The sequence below is a fragment of the Dermacentor variabilis genome, chromosome 2 (assembly GCF_050947875.1).
Source record: "Dermacentor variabilis isolate Ectoservices chromosome 2, ASM5094787v1, whole genome shotgun sequence".
Lineage (NCBI taxonomy): Eukaryota > Metazoa > Arthropoda > Arachnida > Ixodida > Ixodidae > Dermacentor > Dermacentor variabilis.
Genome location: NC_134569.1, coordinates 224,484,602 through 224,503,198, shown reverse-complemented (window position 1 = coordinate 224,503,198; position 18,597 = coordinate 224,484,602). Strand labels below are relative to the sequence as shown.

At 46.7% G+C, this 18,597-nt stretch overlaps 1 protein-coding gene across 1 annotated transcript in view; it reads right to left on the bottom strand.

Moving 5' to 3' along the window:
* Nucleotides 1-10,510, bottom strand: part of LOC142571196 (endothelin-converting enzyme homolog) — a 98,374-nt gene extending 87,864 nt beyond the window's left edge. Inside the window, exons 1-3 of the mRNA XM_075679466.1 lie at nt 10,416-10,510; nt 3,201-3,278; nt 2,993-3,105 (exon numbers count right to left, since the gene is read on the bottom strand). Of these exons, the coding sequence (XP_075535581.1) occupies nt 2,993-3,105; nt 3,201-3,278; nt 10,416-10,505 (281 nt within the window). The 5' untranslated portion in view covers nt 10,506-10,510. The remainder of the gene's footprint in view (nt 1-2,992; nt 3,106-3,200; nt 3,279-10,415) is intronic.
* Nucleotides 10,511-18,597: the final 8,087 nt, after the last annotated feature.

Sequence of the window (18,597 nt, the reverse complement as noted above, 5' to 3'; positions counted from 1 at the left end):
GTTGACCGCCGACGGAACTAGCAATTTGGGCCCGAGCCGCTTCACTTGTGCTTTTGCGACATTTACTGTTAGTGTTAGGTCTGCTTTTATAATAACAGAGTATTTAATCCAAGGAGCCGCATCGTTACATATGTGAGCGAAAATTACGTGTTTATTGCATTCGATGGCATGACAAAATGTCAGCTGCTTGCCTGGAACGAAGTTTGCGAATTCTTTCAAATCACAAAGCTTGTCTGCTCCGTCATTCTGGGCAGTGATAACTGACTCCGCAAGCACTTTCTCAAGGGCAGCGCAGTCTAAGCGCATTCGTTTGCTCTCTGGGTCCTCTCGCCTAGTCCTTTCTCTGGACAGGTAGCTCGGGCAACCGTGAAATACCGTTGGTACGGCATCAGGTCGAAGCCGTAAACGTGAGAGCGACGTTGTCACTGTGCAGCCGGTGGCTTCGTCAATATAGCTTCTTTCTCGAACGATGTCTTCGGCTTTAAAGTGACGCTCGCACGCCTAAACTAGATAAATATATCCTAGCATAGGTGCGGTTACTTGACATCATGGGCTATGTATGACGCATTTAGCCTTTACGTGCCACAATGGAGTTGTAAGCAAGGCTTGCAAACTAACGGTAGAAGCAACCTGCTGCCGAAATAATAAACATTAGAAATTTCTTGCCCTGGAGTTAGCTGACACGACCAGGTTTTCAAGTGGAATGGCACGTATCCACGCTTTCCTTACTTCGTCGGTTTTAGGAAACGAGAAGACATGCACCTTGGGGCCTGTCTTGTAATTGCCATTGCACCGCGGCACACAACACTTCCGAGGCATTTCGCAGTTTCTTCTAATTCTGCACGACCACGTTTTGCAGCGACCACGTGCGTTTGACGGCACCGCGGACGCGCGTTCAAGCATGCCACTGCTGCCGCTGCCGCGCCGGGGACTAAGGCCCCATGCCGATGACGTATGATCACGTGGCCACAGGAGCAGCCCGGCCAGGAAGAATTTGCTCTAGGTGGCGTTGCGCGGAACCACGAGGAAGAAAGCGTTGGAGGGTATGGTGAAAGCGTGAGAATGAAAGTGTAGTGCGGGGACGATGGCTAAGGGATGGCGCCAGAGTAGCACGCAGCGTCTGGGAGGTCCGTCGGCGGCGGCTGCCGTGAATCGCGCCCACGCGTTCCCCACGCACTGGCTCTCGCGAACTCGAGATTAGTGAGGCAGTCACGTCACAGTTCACTACGTTTGCAACGTGTCGCACGACAGATTGTCCGCGCCAGCCAATATATCGCGAAATGAAAACACGTATAGAACTGCGCTCAAATTTCGAATAAAGGAGCATCGTAATCGTCGGTGAATATGTTTCCTTGCCACCTTAGCCGAACATCCGCCACAGAGGCGCCCGTTCCACTCGTTATGAATGAGTACTTGTTGCTATGGGGGGGGGGTCTGCAAACCACAGGGAACCTGACCATCTGCGAGGCTTTCTCTATTTTACTGTGGCTATAAAATGACAGGCATGCTCACTTGTAGCCTACACGAATAGTAGTACGATGAATACGTGGGATTAAGGTCCAACTGGTCTAGTACGAACAGCAGTGTATTACTTGAATGAAGCAGCATTGTGGAAGCTAGGCTGATGTTCCACTAATCAAAAGGCTTATTCGATCTATAAATGCATGTAGCCACTCATTAACTGGGAATACGAAGTCCTTTAGAGGCAATACGCAATTTTTAAATATCTCCTGTAGCAGATAGCGTAACTGCAGCTCATGAGCTGGAATAATTGAAGTGGCGGACCTTTCTCATACGAGAAATCGAAATGACTAGTGGAATAAATATGAAAAATTCACCAATTAGCTGTTTTGAATAATCACTTGCACGTATAGCAAATTTCTAATTCTAGCCGGTGAGTTCGCGAGGTACATCGACTTGGAGCGGCTTACAAGAAACACGCGGGCTTCGAGACATGCGCCGTCAAGCTTGTGGCAAAACTGCACTATTGTTCCACTTTCTTTTTTTACCAAGCCCGGTTTTACGTATTGAAGCGCAAAAGTAACTCTGCCGCCCATTTATGTGGTCGTACGCTTTGGGAATGAACATCTCGAAAGTGGCATCATTCGGAAAGTTCTTGCGGCTACAATTCGTAAAGTGCAACAAGTGCCGTAACATAAACAGTTAAAGTTATTTAGTGACCTTTTGTTAATTAGTTGATTATCCATCTCGATTTCTAGTGCAACTATAGTTTACCTCGTCGACTTATACAGCTAAATGACTAAAGCTAAACTATCTGCCATAGGTGGTTTTTAAAAATTCTGCATGGTCTCAAAAAAAAAATGAACACCCTGTATACGATGGGCATTGATTGGAACATATAGCAGATAGGCCGATTGCGACTAGCTGGAGCGGACTAGTGTTGTGAACTGCGCATTGCATGTGTCAGAAAACGCTACATGTAGCTCGCACAGCGCTTCATGAAATTTCCTAGGAGACTTCTACAAACAACAGTTTTACGTGCCGCTTTACTGATGAGAAAAGAAGGTCATCACGTACGTCAACGTAACTGCGGATTTGTTTTTACTCTGGCTTTTGAGCCTTTTATGCCCTTCAGCCATTAGCTGAACTGATACTTTATGGCAACGCAGGCAAATAGTAACAATATATTATTCCTTTACTGTCATTATGATACGAGTAAATAGTACTATGAATAGTTGTCGACGGAACATGGGCGCGTGTGCCATAGCTCTCACAGCTCAGTGACATTGCAGGCGTAAATATAGGAAACAGAATATATTGTAGCTGCAATCAGATTTAAAGGTAGCGGGAATACTTAAAACCGTGCATGCGATCAATTAATTCTCGCAAGAAATCCCAGACTCTAATTCCTGCAATTATTAACAGCAATAATAAAAAAAATTAGACTCAGGGGGATAACCGAAAACGGGAACGTTATTTTTCCTTAGGTGGTTTTAATCTTACAAGGCGAGTACGGACATTCGACAGGTACCTGCGATCGACAAGCGGGTGGTGCATTGGAGCAGCCCAGGAGTTGGCCACGAATGCGCTCACTTTAAGAAAATACTCCATCGGATTGCTTTTCCACTCCGCCACCTCGTTGATCTAATGTGGGAAAAAGAGTAAAAAATTCACGCTGCAACATTGTAAACAAAACGGCAATGACAGATTCTAGACATCTGGTGATGTCAGGCACCCACCTTGGAGGACATAACACTGACAAGCGCCTTGGCTGTGTAACGTGCCGGAAAGAATGAGAGCACGACGACGCTCTGCGCCTGCGCAGAACGGCGTTGATTTGAGCAGTTATTTTCCCAGAGAAAAAAAAGTAGAAAAAATGGAAACACATTTTCTTGCGGCTTCATGAACACTTAGAGAAATATGTATGCAGCCTTTGACAAATTAGGAGCTACCTGGCCAATGACCGTTTATGTCCCATTATGGCCAATTATGCGTGCCCTATTTTCTCGATCCTAGCGCGCACTTGTTTGTAAAGCCCATCTGATTTTCCGGTCTGGAAGTAAAAAAGTTGATGGTCCCATAGTAACGTCTGCTGTAGGGACAGTTGGTACATGGCTAGAAGTGGTTTTAGCTGCCAAATAATACACCGACAGGTGCACTAGCGTGTGCCTGCCCGTGTCTTATTTTACGCCTAAAACAATTTCTAGGCTAATACTCTTAAATGTAACTTGAGCTCCTGCACTTGTACTTGAAAAATTGTGGATGTAATGCGCTTGATATTACTCTCACCGGTTTTTAATAAGAGAATTAGAGACAGTAATGGTGATCTGTTCTCACTTCGAAAAAAATATGGAAGCACCTGTTGTGTCCGCGAGGGACATTACAGACAAGGCGTTGCTCTCACTGTCGGAGGCCTCCTGATCACTAGTATAACTTCCCAGAGCATACCATCTTTGGCACCGCCTGTACAAGCTGAGACACCACATTTCTTAAACGCCTTGAATATCATAGCATCTATGATACATTATAGCTCGTCGAAATTGCGAAACGGGCAGAAAGCTACAGCAGCTTCTACAGGTGCACTTGGCTAGATTACAATCCGGAATCTTTTATTGCCAGCGCCCACAGCTACTGACTGTTGCAGTTTTTGTTTAGGACTCGAGTCGAACGCGCATGTCATTCTATTGCAAAAAAAAACTCACATTACCATAGATAATAGCATTAAGTGCGGCAGGGCAAGTAACGTCACGTCTTTCTAATCACGGCCCTAAAAACCAGCACGCAATGAAGCCAAGGAAAGCACAGGGTAATTAGCTCTGGTTGAAATTGGAATAAAAAAAACGAAGAAAATAAAAAATAAAAGTGTACATAAAGCTAACTTGTCGCTTGGGGGAGACTAACCCTTAAACTGTGCATTACGCATGCATTGCATAAGAAATTGGCCATGACCATGAATCCATCCACTATTTTGCGTATTCATGTGTACTAGATCTAGCACTGGCAGGTCACTAGCACTGGAAGATCTAGCACTAGCCTGCGCCACTCAGGGCAATAGCTGACGAGTATGGAATATCCTTTTTTGTCCGATGGCGTCGCGTAACACGCGAACTTAGGGTATAGCAGCCACTTGGATAATATGCCCTCGTATGGTATACATATAATGAACGCAATGCTGCCAGATTCGAGAACTTCGCTATAATTGAACGAGGAGAAGGGAAACAGAGGTGCTCGTTTTCTGTTAATCGCGACCATAAAAGTCAACAGGGAATGCAGTTGTGGAGCGGGAAAGAAAGGACGACCGGCACCTAAACTAAACAGCCGATCACTAGAGCCTACGCCCCACTACTAACTTGATTCCCTGCATGTTTCTAGCTGCGGGCATCGTAGTAGATGCGGGCGCTACAGGGTCCCCGGCTAGAGTGCAATCGTGAAATGGACGCTATGCGGACGTTCTTGATCTTGTAAGGAAAGGTAATGTTCTGGGGAATCCGTGCTCTGGAGATGCAGATGGGCGATTTGTGTGTCCACGTAGGCCGGCTTCAGGTGGTCTTATGGCGTTTTTCACTGGTCGATTTGGAGCAGGATTTCTTGCTCCGCGGCAACGAATCCGAATTTCTCTGGTCGATCTGGAGCGGGTTCGCGCGTTCCACTGGTCGTTCCGGATCAGCTCGATCTGCGCGGGATCGCGCTCACTTGCTCCGCCGCCGAGGCGTGGATTCGGGCGGAAATAGCACGCGGCACTTCCGTCTTCAAGCGAAATCTGTACCCGGTTGGTAAGCACAACATTGTGTTGCTTCGCAAAATGGCTGCATTCAGTGCTGCTGCAGAGCTCGCGTTTAGCGATGAGAGCTCGGGCGACAGTGATTACGAGGTGACGCAGGTGCTGTACGAAGCCCTCTATGCACGTTGTCCATGCACAATCCTTTCGGGCGCGACATGGAAATGACGGACTCTGCGACTACTGCGGTCAAATCATGCACTGGGGACGGCGAGTTTGGTTGCTGTGGAAACGTACAGAGCGGAAGTCGGGCATGGTTTCCGGAACTGGTTTGTGCGACGCGTACACAGACTTCTTGTGTGATCCCCCGCGTGCATAAGAAAAACATGTCAGGCGGTCACGAGGTCCGGTCGTTCGAATATGTGCTGCTTGGCTGACCTAGGTTGCACGGACTGGCTGTCGCAGAAACTGTGGTGGAGGTGTCGAAGATAGGGTTGATGTTGAGGAGATGTCTTTTCTGTGGTGAAAAGGTCGCCAGGAAGACGTAGAGGGGCGTCATAAACGAAATCGGCCGTAAAGCATCCAACGTCGCTGTGGTGGACAGCCAGAACGCAAGCTACCAACGCAAGTAGTCGGTCAAGTGCCCACGATCACGCCATGATATAAGGGCTGTCTTCAGCTGCGGATGATGACGCTCGATCATCCCGTTAGCAGACGGATGGTAAGCAGTAACATGGCAGTACCTCACACCCCGAATGCGGGCAAGTGGTGCAAATAGTGCACATTAAAAATGCCAGCCACGGTCAGTCGTTAAATAGATGGGCAGGCGAAACGTGAAACCCACGAAGAAACGAAAGCGCATGCGACTGTTTCTGCGGAGATGTCGACAATAGGGAGCGCCTCGGGCCTATGTGTGAAATGGTGCACTACAATCAAAATTTAACGGTAGCCGCAACGCTTGTAGTTCAGGGTCGGCGTACGGTGCTTCCGGTAGTACCTGCCAGTCGACAGCAGAAGTCGAGCCGAAACCCGCAAGACTGGAGAGGACATCCGCTCCCCCTGCGGCTGCCACTCGGAGATGTATGCAAGATGCGGTACCTCCCACGCGACGTACTTTGACGAGTTCGTGCTGAACACATAAGTCAGTCATGAATTCGGAACTCGCGTCCTCCCAGTAAGTGGCGGAAGTTTAGAATGGTGGCGTAGATGGCCAACGGCTCGCGACCGAATACACTAGCCTGTCTCGGCGGATTGCAGTTTCCTACAGAAATAAGCCAAGGGGTGCCATTCAGAGCCAATATATTGTTACAACACCGATACAATGGCCCCACTGGAGGCAACTGCCATTATTCTAGTCAACAGGTCGGTGATGGACCTTAGTAAGGCTGCGCAGGATCCCGAGTACCGGGATCCCGGGAATCCCAAGTACCGAAACACGATGACCCACGAAATCTTGCTCGGACGCTTCAAAAACGCATTTATGTGGGTTGACGTCGAAGCCGCACTATTGAAGACGCTGTAAAGGTTCATGTGAGGGACACTCGTGGTCTTCCGGAGTGGCGCTAGCGATTAGTATGTCATCGATGCAAGCGAATACTACAGGCAAACTTTGTTAGACCTCAGCGGTAAAGCACTGGAATGTTTGTCCGGCGTTGCGCAATCCAAAGGCATGCGCACAAACACGAATATAGCGAAGGGTGTCGTGATGGCAATTTTAGGAATGTCATTGGGTTCAACTGGTCTGTGGCGGTATGCCTTAACTAGATCCACTTTGCTGAAGATGGTGCACCTGTCCAGATTAGTTGTGAGATCTTGGATGTGGGGTAGTGGGTAGCTTTCATGCACAACTTGAGCATTTAGATCATGTCACATGGGCGCCAATCATTTGGATCCTTCTACCATAGAGTTTCATACAATAATTGCTAGAGGGAACTCTGGCGCTAGCGTCTACGGGAGATGCAATGGGAGCAGTTGTACCAGCATGGAAATTATGAGAAGTACGTGGATTTGTCTAAACTTCGTCATTGTGGCTTCAAACGGCTTTGTGACTTTGTAAGCTCGTCATTTTCAACAATGTACTGCGCAATGAATAATTACAGAGAAGTTATTAAAAGTGTCCGACGGCAGCATTCGAACACAGGGCCTCTAGCATGGAAGCCTGATATCAAAACCATTAAGCCACGGACGCTTGCATCGACAGGCCATGTGAAACGCCATTATGAATTTATCGCAGGCATGCCAGTGCCTTGAGACGCTTGGTGCGTTTTGATTTGGCCACCTCGACAAGCTCAATCGTTGCAATTAGTAGCGATTGTGCGTGTTCGCAGCGTATTCTGCGATTCAAGGATATGGATTGCTCTGAAATTTACGATAATGAAGTATTTTAAAGTGTAATACATAAAGCCACAAGAACGACTGAACCCACTAGCACGAAGACCTGACAAGTCCCTGTAATTCCCATCATTCTTATGGTGTTTCAGCGGCTGCAGTGCCAGAGTTCCCTCTAGTATATTGTAGGAAACTCTATGCCTTCTACGATAACAAACGCTGCGGCGGAGCCCAAGCACTAGATGAAGGACGAATAATGCTGAGTTGCAGCATTTGTTCAAAGTCCCGTTTAGCAACGGCGAGAGGGTTGCCGAACGTGCGGTGAGGACGGGAAGAAATTGGGGACCACATGTGATCATGTGGTGACTAACCATGTGGTTAGGAGGCTTTTTCGAATTCGAAGATCTTGTGACCTCGGGGAACAAGGCCAATATTCTCTGTTAAGGACTTTATGGCACAAGTGTGTGAACGCCCTTGGGGCAATCAACTCTCGATAGAAGTCCGACGGTCCACAGACGAGTAGTGCCATCGATGAGCCGTTGGTTGCCCAAGCTGAACTGAAGGTTGTCAGAGGACGGGAAATCAGAACCGTTGATGGGATGGACGACGTCAGAGATGACGAAAATCAAGCATAACGTGCGGCGTAATCCGAGGTCAAGGGCAAAAGAACGAAACCCGTATGTCGGTATTGTAGAGGAGTTTGTGGCGCGGAGAGGCTGGCCGCGAAGCTTCGAATGGCGATCGTTACTAAATGGGCACTACGCTAATCTATGTTCCCATTTCGATAAGGGAACGTATGCCTGCAATCTTCTCTGTGATTGTGAGCAGGCGGCCAGCTCGAGAGGGAGGGTCACATGCAGCCGTCAGTGATTCCTCATCTCGTTTACAAACAAGGTACAAGGAGTGCGCAATTTCTGGCACGCTGTGCAAAACGTGGGTCATATGAGCAAGTTCGCTGGAATGAGGGGTCCTTGTCAACGGGCCGCGAGAAGACGACGAAGCACTCCGACTAGAAGAGCCTTGGTGTCGTCTGGGTTCGCGAAGTGAAGCAATGGCAGCCGTGGGGTCATCAATACGCCCTTCGAGCTGGGCGACAGCTGAGGGCTCAGGCGTAGGCGTTACGACAGAAGCCGAAAGAGCGGAAGTCTCTTGGACCTTATGGGCAAGCTCAGCAACTACCGGGGCTGAGACAACAATCAAGGATGACCTCGGAATCAGCGCAGCCAAGATGCTCTATGTGTCAGCCATTCGCATTCCAAGCCAGTTTTTCGGTATTCCGCAAGGCACTCCGCCAGCGGCAGCGCAGCACTTGGAGAGGCCACATTTCTGGCTCGGCCAGCTTCGACCTAGGTCCCCACGTATCGCCCGCAGGCAGCCTGTGTTTAGTTTTTCGACAATGGAAACAACCACGCACGTCTTTCTGCGGTGCGACTCTATCAAGGCACCATTGACTCCTTCCTATCCATAACCCTTTGGTGTGGTTTCAAGTTCAGAGAAAACCTTGAAGATTGACGTTCGCGGCAAAGAAGAGAGAGTATCATGTGACCGCGTGGAACCAGCCTGTGTTGAGCATTAACTCCTAATTCCTTCCGCCATTCACACCTAAGCCTCCGGCATTCCAGGTGGGAGGGGAGAGCCCGTGTAGGTGGGTCTTGGGAGCCCTTGTAGCGACCGTCCATCACCTCGCCTTGCCTCCCCGTGGGAGTCGTAACCACCTGCTCCTTCTTGGAACCGAGGTGTCTGCTCGACTGGGGCGCCACGACTGCCACTCGGCAAACCTTGCTTTTACTGTTGAATAAAGCCAGACGACTCTACGTTCTCATTCCTTGCCTCCTTGCCTCTGCTAAACCATTCTGCTAATTGCATTCCTTGCCTCTGCTAAACCGAGCTCTCAACAAGCTAACCACTAGAGCGTACGCTCTGCTACAGTCTATTTCCTTCGTTATTTTAGCTCTGGGCGCCACCTGTCGTCGTAGCAGATGCGGGCGCTATTCAGTCAAAGAAGGCACAAGGCTAATTAGCTGTGATTGAATTAGTTGTTGCTTAGCACTTATTGGTAGTACCATATTCTTTATCACGCACAAGGAACAGCAGACGTGCGAGATAGCTGAGGCTGTTCACATCCATAAGCATGCGTACGAATGCGTGGGTCAGCCCTCCATTACTTTAACAGCGGATTAGAATTGAACTTTTTAATCCGGTTCAATCACGCGTGATTTGCGCGGTGCTGTTGTACAAGCTGTTGGTTTTGCTTTTACTTTTTCCGTGTTAGTGCTTCCGCGTTGTGTGTACTGTCCACGTATTTGCGTTAAAGCTTCAATTGATAGACAGCGCCTGTGATCGTCTATTCTTTTTTGTGCATGTCTAGTTGTTGCGCTGACAGATTATGAAGTAAACAAAGCCAGCTGGCCTAAGTGAATTTTTTATTCAAAGAGCCAACATGTCAGATTCACCATTCCCCTGCTGTCAATGTCGTCTTATACTTTCCGCCTCTTCTACTACAATGTGGCTTCACTTTAGAGCTAGGTCCACGATATCAGAAATTATCCCAATCCTTTTGCCGAATTCCACGTTCCTGTTGCGACTTAGAACAGTATGCGGACAGTTTCACAGATAACCAATTTGGTGAGCAAAATGTAGCCCTGTGTGCTACCAGCACCCTTCCGCCCCTACATACCAACGTATCCATGAGTTATTTGCTTTCAGGTACGACATCACTGCTTGCAACAACCGCACATTCTGTGTTGTTGCACCCCGATAGGAGGGCGAAGAATGATCATGAAGAAGAATGCGCGTACAAAGCAGGCCAGCGTTTCTTTGGAAAATCTTCATCGCGTTTTGATGCACCGCAATCTGTCGTGTACTATGTGGCTCACATATGCTATAAAGCAACAATATCCTTGCAAACCTTTTGGGTGAGGACATGCCTGGTCCAGTTGTCGACACGTTCGATGGCCATGACTTCGTCAATGAAGGCAGACCGTATCTCTTCGGCCATTATGTCCGCCTGGAATCGCAGATGCACATTGGCATATCTCAATCAAGAAAGAGCGACAGTGACTGTGAAAAGGAAGACCACTTTTCAGGGAGCACGTTTAGGCAGTAGCAACGATACAAAAGCATTAACTACAGAAATTCTGAGGATTGTCTACTAAAGCTTAAGCGTTACTCGACTCGGCTGTGACTTCCTTCTTGCTTAGTTTTGCTTACTTGCCTTTCCTAGCGGAAGAACGCTTGTACTTTAGTGGACAATTCACAGATTTTCTCGCCGCATCCAACCCCTTCAATGCAAGCGTGCCGATTGCGTCGAAACGCCGGGCACGAGCGCCCCTCGATGGAGCAGAGGGGTGGAAAGCGAGCGCCAGCTGCCACAGCAGCAGGTGAGGCCTTGCGTGAGGGGCGAGTGCATCACCGCGATGCGATGTCAGCCTCGCTGTAACTCACCCAAGCCTGTGTTATGCGCGCATTCCTTGTCCGCACAGTTCCTCGCCTGCGTTCTGACTGCGCTCGGTAGGGCCCAATGAAAACCGGCTAAGCGTCTCAATGCGCTCGCTTGCCATCGAGGTGTTCATTACTCGAAGAATGCTCAGAAGCACTCAATTGAATATTGCGCCACGCTAAACTTTCAAGTAGGGCCGCATTCAAATATCATATTGGCCTACCCCCAAGTTCAAGTCCGCCTATCCCAAAATATAAGGTTACCTGCCCCCAAAGTAGGCCCATTCCCAAATTTAAGATGACCCACCCTCAAATTTAAGTTGGCTTATCCCCAAATTTAATGTTGGCCCACCCTCAGATCTAAGTTGGCCCGCCTCAAAATTTAAGTTGGCCTATTCCCAAATCTCAAGTTGGCCCAGCCCCAAATTTAGGTTGCCCGCCACGAAATTTCAGGTTGGCGTACCCCGAAGTGTAACTTGGCCTACCCCCAAATTTAAGTAGGCCCATCCCCAAACTTCTTGTTGGCCCAACCCCAAATTTAGGTTGTCCCGCCGCCAATTTTCAAGTTGGCCTAGCCCCAAATGTAACTTGGCCTACCCCCGTTTTCAAGTTGGCCCACCCCTAGATTTTCGCGCCACTGCTCGCGCGCTCTTCCTTGTCTTCTTCTACAGCTGGCTGGCATTATCTCGAAAGCGAGCGTCTTACGCGAAGGAAGGACGGACGGACAGTTTTCCCGTTCGGCAACCATAAAAATTCTTACGAATTTAAGTAGTTCCTGTTAAATGACTTGTAAAGTGCGCAGGAAAGGGTTAATTTTCAAAGCTCTGCGTTCATTTTATATTCAGGAGTGTATTTTCTAATTTTCCATTTAAACTGTGCAATGTTCCAATACTCAAGAATACGAACCCTTTAATACACAACTAATTATCCCGCCGTAGCGCGTTCGTGGTGTAAAAAGGTGTTTTCTTTTTCTTTCTAAAGTGCAACTGAGAATCACAGTGTTTTGCCTACACCAAAACAGAAACGTCGAAATTTTAATTGGCATGCATTGAATAATCAGTGACTGTGGCTGGTGCGTAGGCACCGCTGGAAATGCATCACTGGAAATTGTAAAGCATAGTATACAGATTGTGAAAGAAGGGTAATTTGCTGGGATGGGGGTTCTTGGGGATGCGAGTGTTGGCTACTAATTCCATGCGAAGCCAATGCTGCCACCGCTACAAGCCAACGGTGATCCTGCACTGAAGTTACAAGTTCATATACCCCCGAGTATTTTTTGTGTGTTTTTCTCTCTGTATGGCTTTGAATGGGCATTTAAAGTAGTCATTGCCGGCGTGCGAGAAAACGTTTGCGCCATATATGAGCTGCGGCCAGCCCTTGTTTCGAAAGTCGCAAACACGGGAATCAAATTGTAAAAGACAGCCGTCAGCACTGTAAATACTAATTGTTGTTGCATATGTGATGCGATTGATGCATCACGTATTCTTCTAGCGAATAACAAAACAGACAGTACGAGTGCACTGCATATCTAGCAGCAGCGTTTGGGATGGTAGTGGAGACATGCTGCGAATATGTAGATAGATGTCACTTTTAGCTGCGCACTTCATGCAATCGTTATATTCCTATCGCGGTCAGTGGTTTGTCAGATTTGAAGCGACTCGCGATGCGCATCAGAGGGAAGCAGAGCACACAAAGTGCGGCCTCGTAGCATGTTGCGCGGCGTTAAAGGCACGGGCAAGGTTTTTGATCAACCTAATAGATTACGAGCAACATTTTAAATGTAGTTTGAGCTATTTTCCTGCAGTTACCGCACACTGCTGAAAGTGTTGAGAAAAACGCAGTCGCTGTCGATTCAATACATCGTAGGTAACGCAGAAGCCGTATTGTGTAAAAATTATTTTCATGCTCCGTTATTTTTGTGCTTTTTTCATTTGCTTGCATGACGCTAGTTCTTTGCGATTGCCAATATCGGCCACTCACTCAGCCGGCTTTCAAACATAATCAGGATCCAAGGAAAAGAACCCCCACATTAGGCCCCAAGTTTCAGCAGTTACTGAGAAGATTATCAATCATTGCGTGCCATGAGTTCGGTGAAGAGAGGCGTGCTGCCGGCGGCCGTGTCGAAAGCAGCAATCAGGAAGCTCGGCAGTACTCGGTCGACGAGGCGCAAGCAGAGACGCCATTTGGGCACTGGATGGGGTCGCATGTGACCCGTAAGGACTAACATGGCCGCGTCCCAAAAGGAGTCCTTGCCATCCAGAAACGGTGAAAGGTAGATGGTTGTGTGGAAGGCCAAATACGTGAGCACATCGCCTCTGTGCATGGATGGGGCAAATGGACATTGAACATACTTACAACTTGCTTTAGCGACACATTCATTCGTTGCCATCGACACTATTGTACTCGGTCGACCCCACAACATCTATTAATCCTCATGTACCCTTTTCCACGTCCGGAAAGACGATTAAACTTAAATTTCACCACCCCGCCTAATTTTCTGGCATCCTTGATTGCACTTATCTTCCCTTCGCATCCATCCTGTAACTCTAATGGAATACCGGTTATCTGCCCTACGCATTACATGGCCTGCCCAGCTCCATATTTTTCTGTTAACGTCAACTAGGTATGGGCTATCCCCATTTGCTCTCTGAACCACACCGCTCTATTCCTGCTTCTTAGGGTTACGCCTAACATACCTCGTTTCATCGCTTTTTAAGCGGTCCTTAAGTTCTGCTGGAGCTTCTCTAACCTCGAAGTTTCTGCACCATATATTAGCACCGGCAGAATGCAATGATTGCGCGCTTTTCTTTTCAAGGACGGTGACAAGCTCCAAGTCAGGATTTGGTAATAGCTGCCGTATTCGGTCCGACGCGTTGCCGCTCTTCTGTAGATTTCCTACTCATGATCAGGATCCCCTGTGATTAATTGGCCGAGATAAACGTACTCCTGCTCCGACTTTAGATGCTGACTGGCGATCACGAATTCTTGTTTCCTTGATAGCCTATTGAACATTTTCTTTATCTTCTACATATTAATCTTCAACCCTACTCTCACACTGTCTGGATATTCGTGGATATTCATCCCCACTGTTGCTGAAAAGGACGATATCATCTGCAAACCAAAGATTGTTGAGATTTGCTCCGTCGATCCTCACTACTAAGACTTCCCAGCCTAATAGCTTGAACACTGGACGACTCCTACTCACTTACATTTTTTTTTTTGTGCCATGTGCCCACTGCGAAGGACAGGTCTGTTTAGTCCACGTGTGAAAGCGCTTCTTCTAAGTGCCGGTACGAAGCCGGGCTTGTCTAATTCATTATGACGTTCTGGCGAGTGCCCTCCTTGGCTGCTAGTGATCTAGAGACTGTTTGTCCGGTGGTCAAACAGAGATTTTAAATAGGGCGGCTTCCAGTCGCTTCTTGCCACGCCCGTCGCGAAAGGGCGACATTTATTTCTTTCTGTCGCCAAGCTCCAATTATGATTTGCTCCTGCATGAAGGCAGGTACACTGCTGACAATTTCTTTAGTACTTTAGGAACATTTGCTGACTTTGATATCACCGCCTACTGTGAAAGTTCAAATACCATGCGGCAGTGGGCAAAATTCGATGGATGGACCTATCAAACCAAAGCAATCTTCTAATCCACCACAGGCAATCTTGAATAACTTCGGCTTCGTGCATTTTCAAGTATTTCTCAATAAATGTTTGCTCTGAAGTATACCTGCATTCTAAGGGCAGCGACTGAAGCAACTCCTATCAACTCTGACAATTCTAGTGACCGTACGTTGCTCTTGCTGTGTGGTATTTTTAGACACAATCTTGTATTTACTACTGCTATAAATAATAATGATCCCGAAAAATTCACATACAGACGTGCAATTTTCTTTAATTGTAGCTTTCTGAACACTGTTTTTGAATTTCTTCCCGCACCTAAAGGGATTACCTTAATTAATTTTGGACATTCTTGCGCTTGTATATGTTTTCCTGCAGCCCTTTCTCTTTCAGGCTTGGAGCCCTATCATGTACAAAAATAAATAAATAAATAAATAAATAATAATTATGCTAATTTCGGCGAAACAAGAGCGGTTGCTCACATTTAGTGCTGATATTGTTACCCCAAAACTTAATAAAAGAAAAGGAGCGAGTACTGAATGGTGAAACCTTCGCTTTAGTTGAAGGGCAATGCTTGTTACATCTTGGCGAAGACAAAGGGTTAAATCGAACGGAAATTATTGCAGTAGTGTATACACGTATAGCAGGCTAGCGATGTATCCAACGTAGATTGCAAAATGAGAAAACAGCAATTCAGGACAGCCTGTCTGCATTATTAAAGAAAGTACACGAAAAGGGAACAATCAGAAGTCAAACTGTATAACATCAATATGAGACACTTTAACACAATTTTCAGTAGTAGGTAATGCATAAACGATATAAAACATAAGTAATCAGCTCTTATAGAGTCTATACAACACCACCCCTCTTTATAACAATACACATACATGTATGAAAAGTGCGTGTGTCCTTATAGTACAATTATTTATATCTAATGTGCATATCGTTCAAAGCAGATGTCACGCTCCTAGAAATGCTTATTATGAATGTGCACAGTATTTTCACGCCATTAGAATATATCTTTTATTTGCGTAAGTGTTGCTTAAATACCACAGAATAGGTTAAAAAATATTATTTCGCACCTTGACTATGTATATTTCTTTTCTCTGCTGACCGTAAAACATGGCTGAAAATGGCAGCAGAAATTTACCGTAGCAGGGAACGCAAGCCTATCCTGTGTGTTTCAAATAGCGTACATTGAAACACACATTTATTTATGAAGGTTTTGCCATTACCAGCGCCAAACGGTAATCACGCAAAGCAAATAATGGCATGATGTTGGTTTCAAACAGAAGTCTGGGTGTGTTCTGGAGTCGCTCTAAATTATTAAACCTCAAAGCTCCCTTTTGTAGCACTATCAGCGGTTCAAAGTAAAATATGTAAATGCAACCCCGGGTTTCAACACAATAGGTGAAGTGCTACTGGAGTATAATAAAGTATATTAACTTTATTGCTTTGAGCACAAGGAATTTCCGAGGTATTAATAACACAAGACATCTGTAATCTAACTTTTTACAAAGGCTATCTAAATGTGACTGCCAGAACTAAACGCCGAAATGGGTGAGTTTGATTACTGGTTCCTCCTCATGTCTACCAGTAATTATCTTGCAATATGGTTGGGCATCAAAGTATATGTGGGGACTTGAACACGATATATATTGGTTTCAACGCGTTCGGTGAGAGTTGATTAGGTAGAAAGCAACTACAGAATGATATTATTTAGTTGTTTAGTGCAGTAACAACATTATTTAATGAATAAGACGTCAGTACATTGATTGTATCGTTAGCATACATGATTGTGTAGGCACAACTGAATATCGTTAATACAGAGCAGCAAAAATACAATAGGCCCAAGCAGTGCGCCCTGTTGTAAACCCATGCACAGAAACAGTAATCACGAGTTCTGTCCTTCGATTGATAAAAATTGGGAGTGATCAGACAAGTTCCTTCAGAAAAATATTTCGAGAGCGCTTAAGCTTCGCCTTTAAGGGTGAAACGGGATAGCATTCAAAGATCCAGGACCGCATCTCACGCTTCCGGCAACTGCAGCTTACGCAACTGCAAATGTTTCCCTGGAAACGCTGACGGCGAAGGCTATGCACGAAAGCGAGCTTTCTGGTTCGTTTTTTGTTTTGTTTTTAATGCGATAGCGCTTGTCGAAGAAAAGCCGTTGTCGGCATTGGCGGCACTGTCAGTTAGAAAAAATCACCCCTAACCACAGCCACGCAGGCATTCTGCGCGGCGCAGAGGCGTTACGAAACGGACCGAATTTCTCGAAGTGAAATAAATGGATCGGAAAATTTGTCAAGTCCGACTTGCACACAGCCTGCAGACATGACAGCGTCCGATCGTAATTTAAATTACGGAGAAAATAATTTGAACATACGAGGAAATATAATTTTGTTACGCTGAAACTCAAGCGCAAACTCCTTTTTTCCTTGCTTGCGGGGTATGAGCCACTGCTTGCAGTCTCTGCCTTGCGGGGGCATGAGCCGTTGCTGTGTCCTGCATTGCCGCCGGGATCGGCTGACTGCTGCTTTCTATGGGGCCCCGTGTCGCAGAATATCCGGTGCCGGTGTCAACGGGCCCCGATAAAGCCATCGCGTTCCGCTCTTCCCAGTCCGACGCAGCGCTGACGATCGTGCATGTTGGGCACGGTGACGCCACGCTAGAGAAATCGCAGCACTTGACACTCCGTCGTCTATCGGCGTGCCTCGAATGCAACCACAACGAAATGCAACACGCCGGCCTCGTCATCCAGAATGCACCGCTTCCGGGTCTCGCTACTGGTGGCGGCGCCCCCCTGTGCACTGCAGCGAGCCGGCTGTCATCGTGCCGGTGTCGAACAAAATGCGCGCGCGTCTGGGGGACCGCAGGCGGTGGACGGCGTCGGTTTTCGCGCCACCATAACGCGGGGCCAACCTCCACCGCCGCTGGCTCACGCGCAGGCTGCGTTGGAGTGGCCGTTAAGGCGGTAGGCTTCTCAAAATCTGTTTTTCTTTAAATCGGAAGCCAGTATTCAGACAACTTCTTTCTGCAATAAGCATCTCTTGATTTAATGAACTATCTAAAGTGCAATAACATTGCTGATTTTATTTTTTGACAGATAATCGTTCTCCTAAAATGTAATAAAGCTGGTAATCGCGGCAGCAGTGATGCGTAACTATAGAATTGTTGAGTTAAGTAAAACTCTGGCATTTATGTCTCCTAGTAGGGGATGTGTGCAATGAACTAGGATAAATGTAATCTTATAAATATTTAGGAAACTTTATCTTCCAAAAACTAAGCAAAGTCAGAAAGAATGCCAGCTTGCCGAAAATGTGCTTGCAAAATGAGCTGTAAATGTAAAAATATTGCGTGAATTGTTTTTCACTAGTTCTTTGCACACATCTGTTTGTGCGGAATGAGTGTGCAAGATTTCATACCAAATTTTCAATAAAAAAGTAGTTATCAAGGCTTACGTAAAGTTAGGTGGAGCAAAATCTTGTTTTGAGAAAAACGTAAACAAATGTTCTGACCAGGTTTAAGATGCCAAAAACTACATAGAGGTCCAAAATGCAATAGCTGCATGGCTGAGACCCCAATGAGACACTCTAGAGTCCTTTTGTTTGTGTGGCTGCTGCACCGAATCATAAAATGAAAACAAAAAGTGTTTTGGATAATAGTTATACAAAAGAACTAGTACATATTGTCGGTTTCGCAATACGGGATTACGGTTTGTAAAACTCACTGTAACTTCCAACTACTAACGATCGGAAAATATTTTTTCAACATGTTGCGGAATGTTTCCGCAAACTTTAAATTTTAAGAACAAAAAGTGGATATTGTAAAGATAAAATGTTTATATATGGCCTACCACATTAAAGGCAAATCTTAACCGGCCTCCAAGTCCCCCCTCCCCCATGTAGGTGTGGGGCGAGGGCGTTGCTGCCACAGATTCGCGGATATGAGCGCTACCTAGATAGTGTCGCACGGAACCGAGCCTGGCGCGCCGCTCCTACGAACACGGATCTCAAACCGTACCTTGAAAAGCAGTTTGT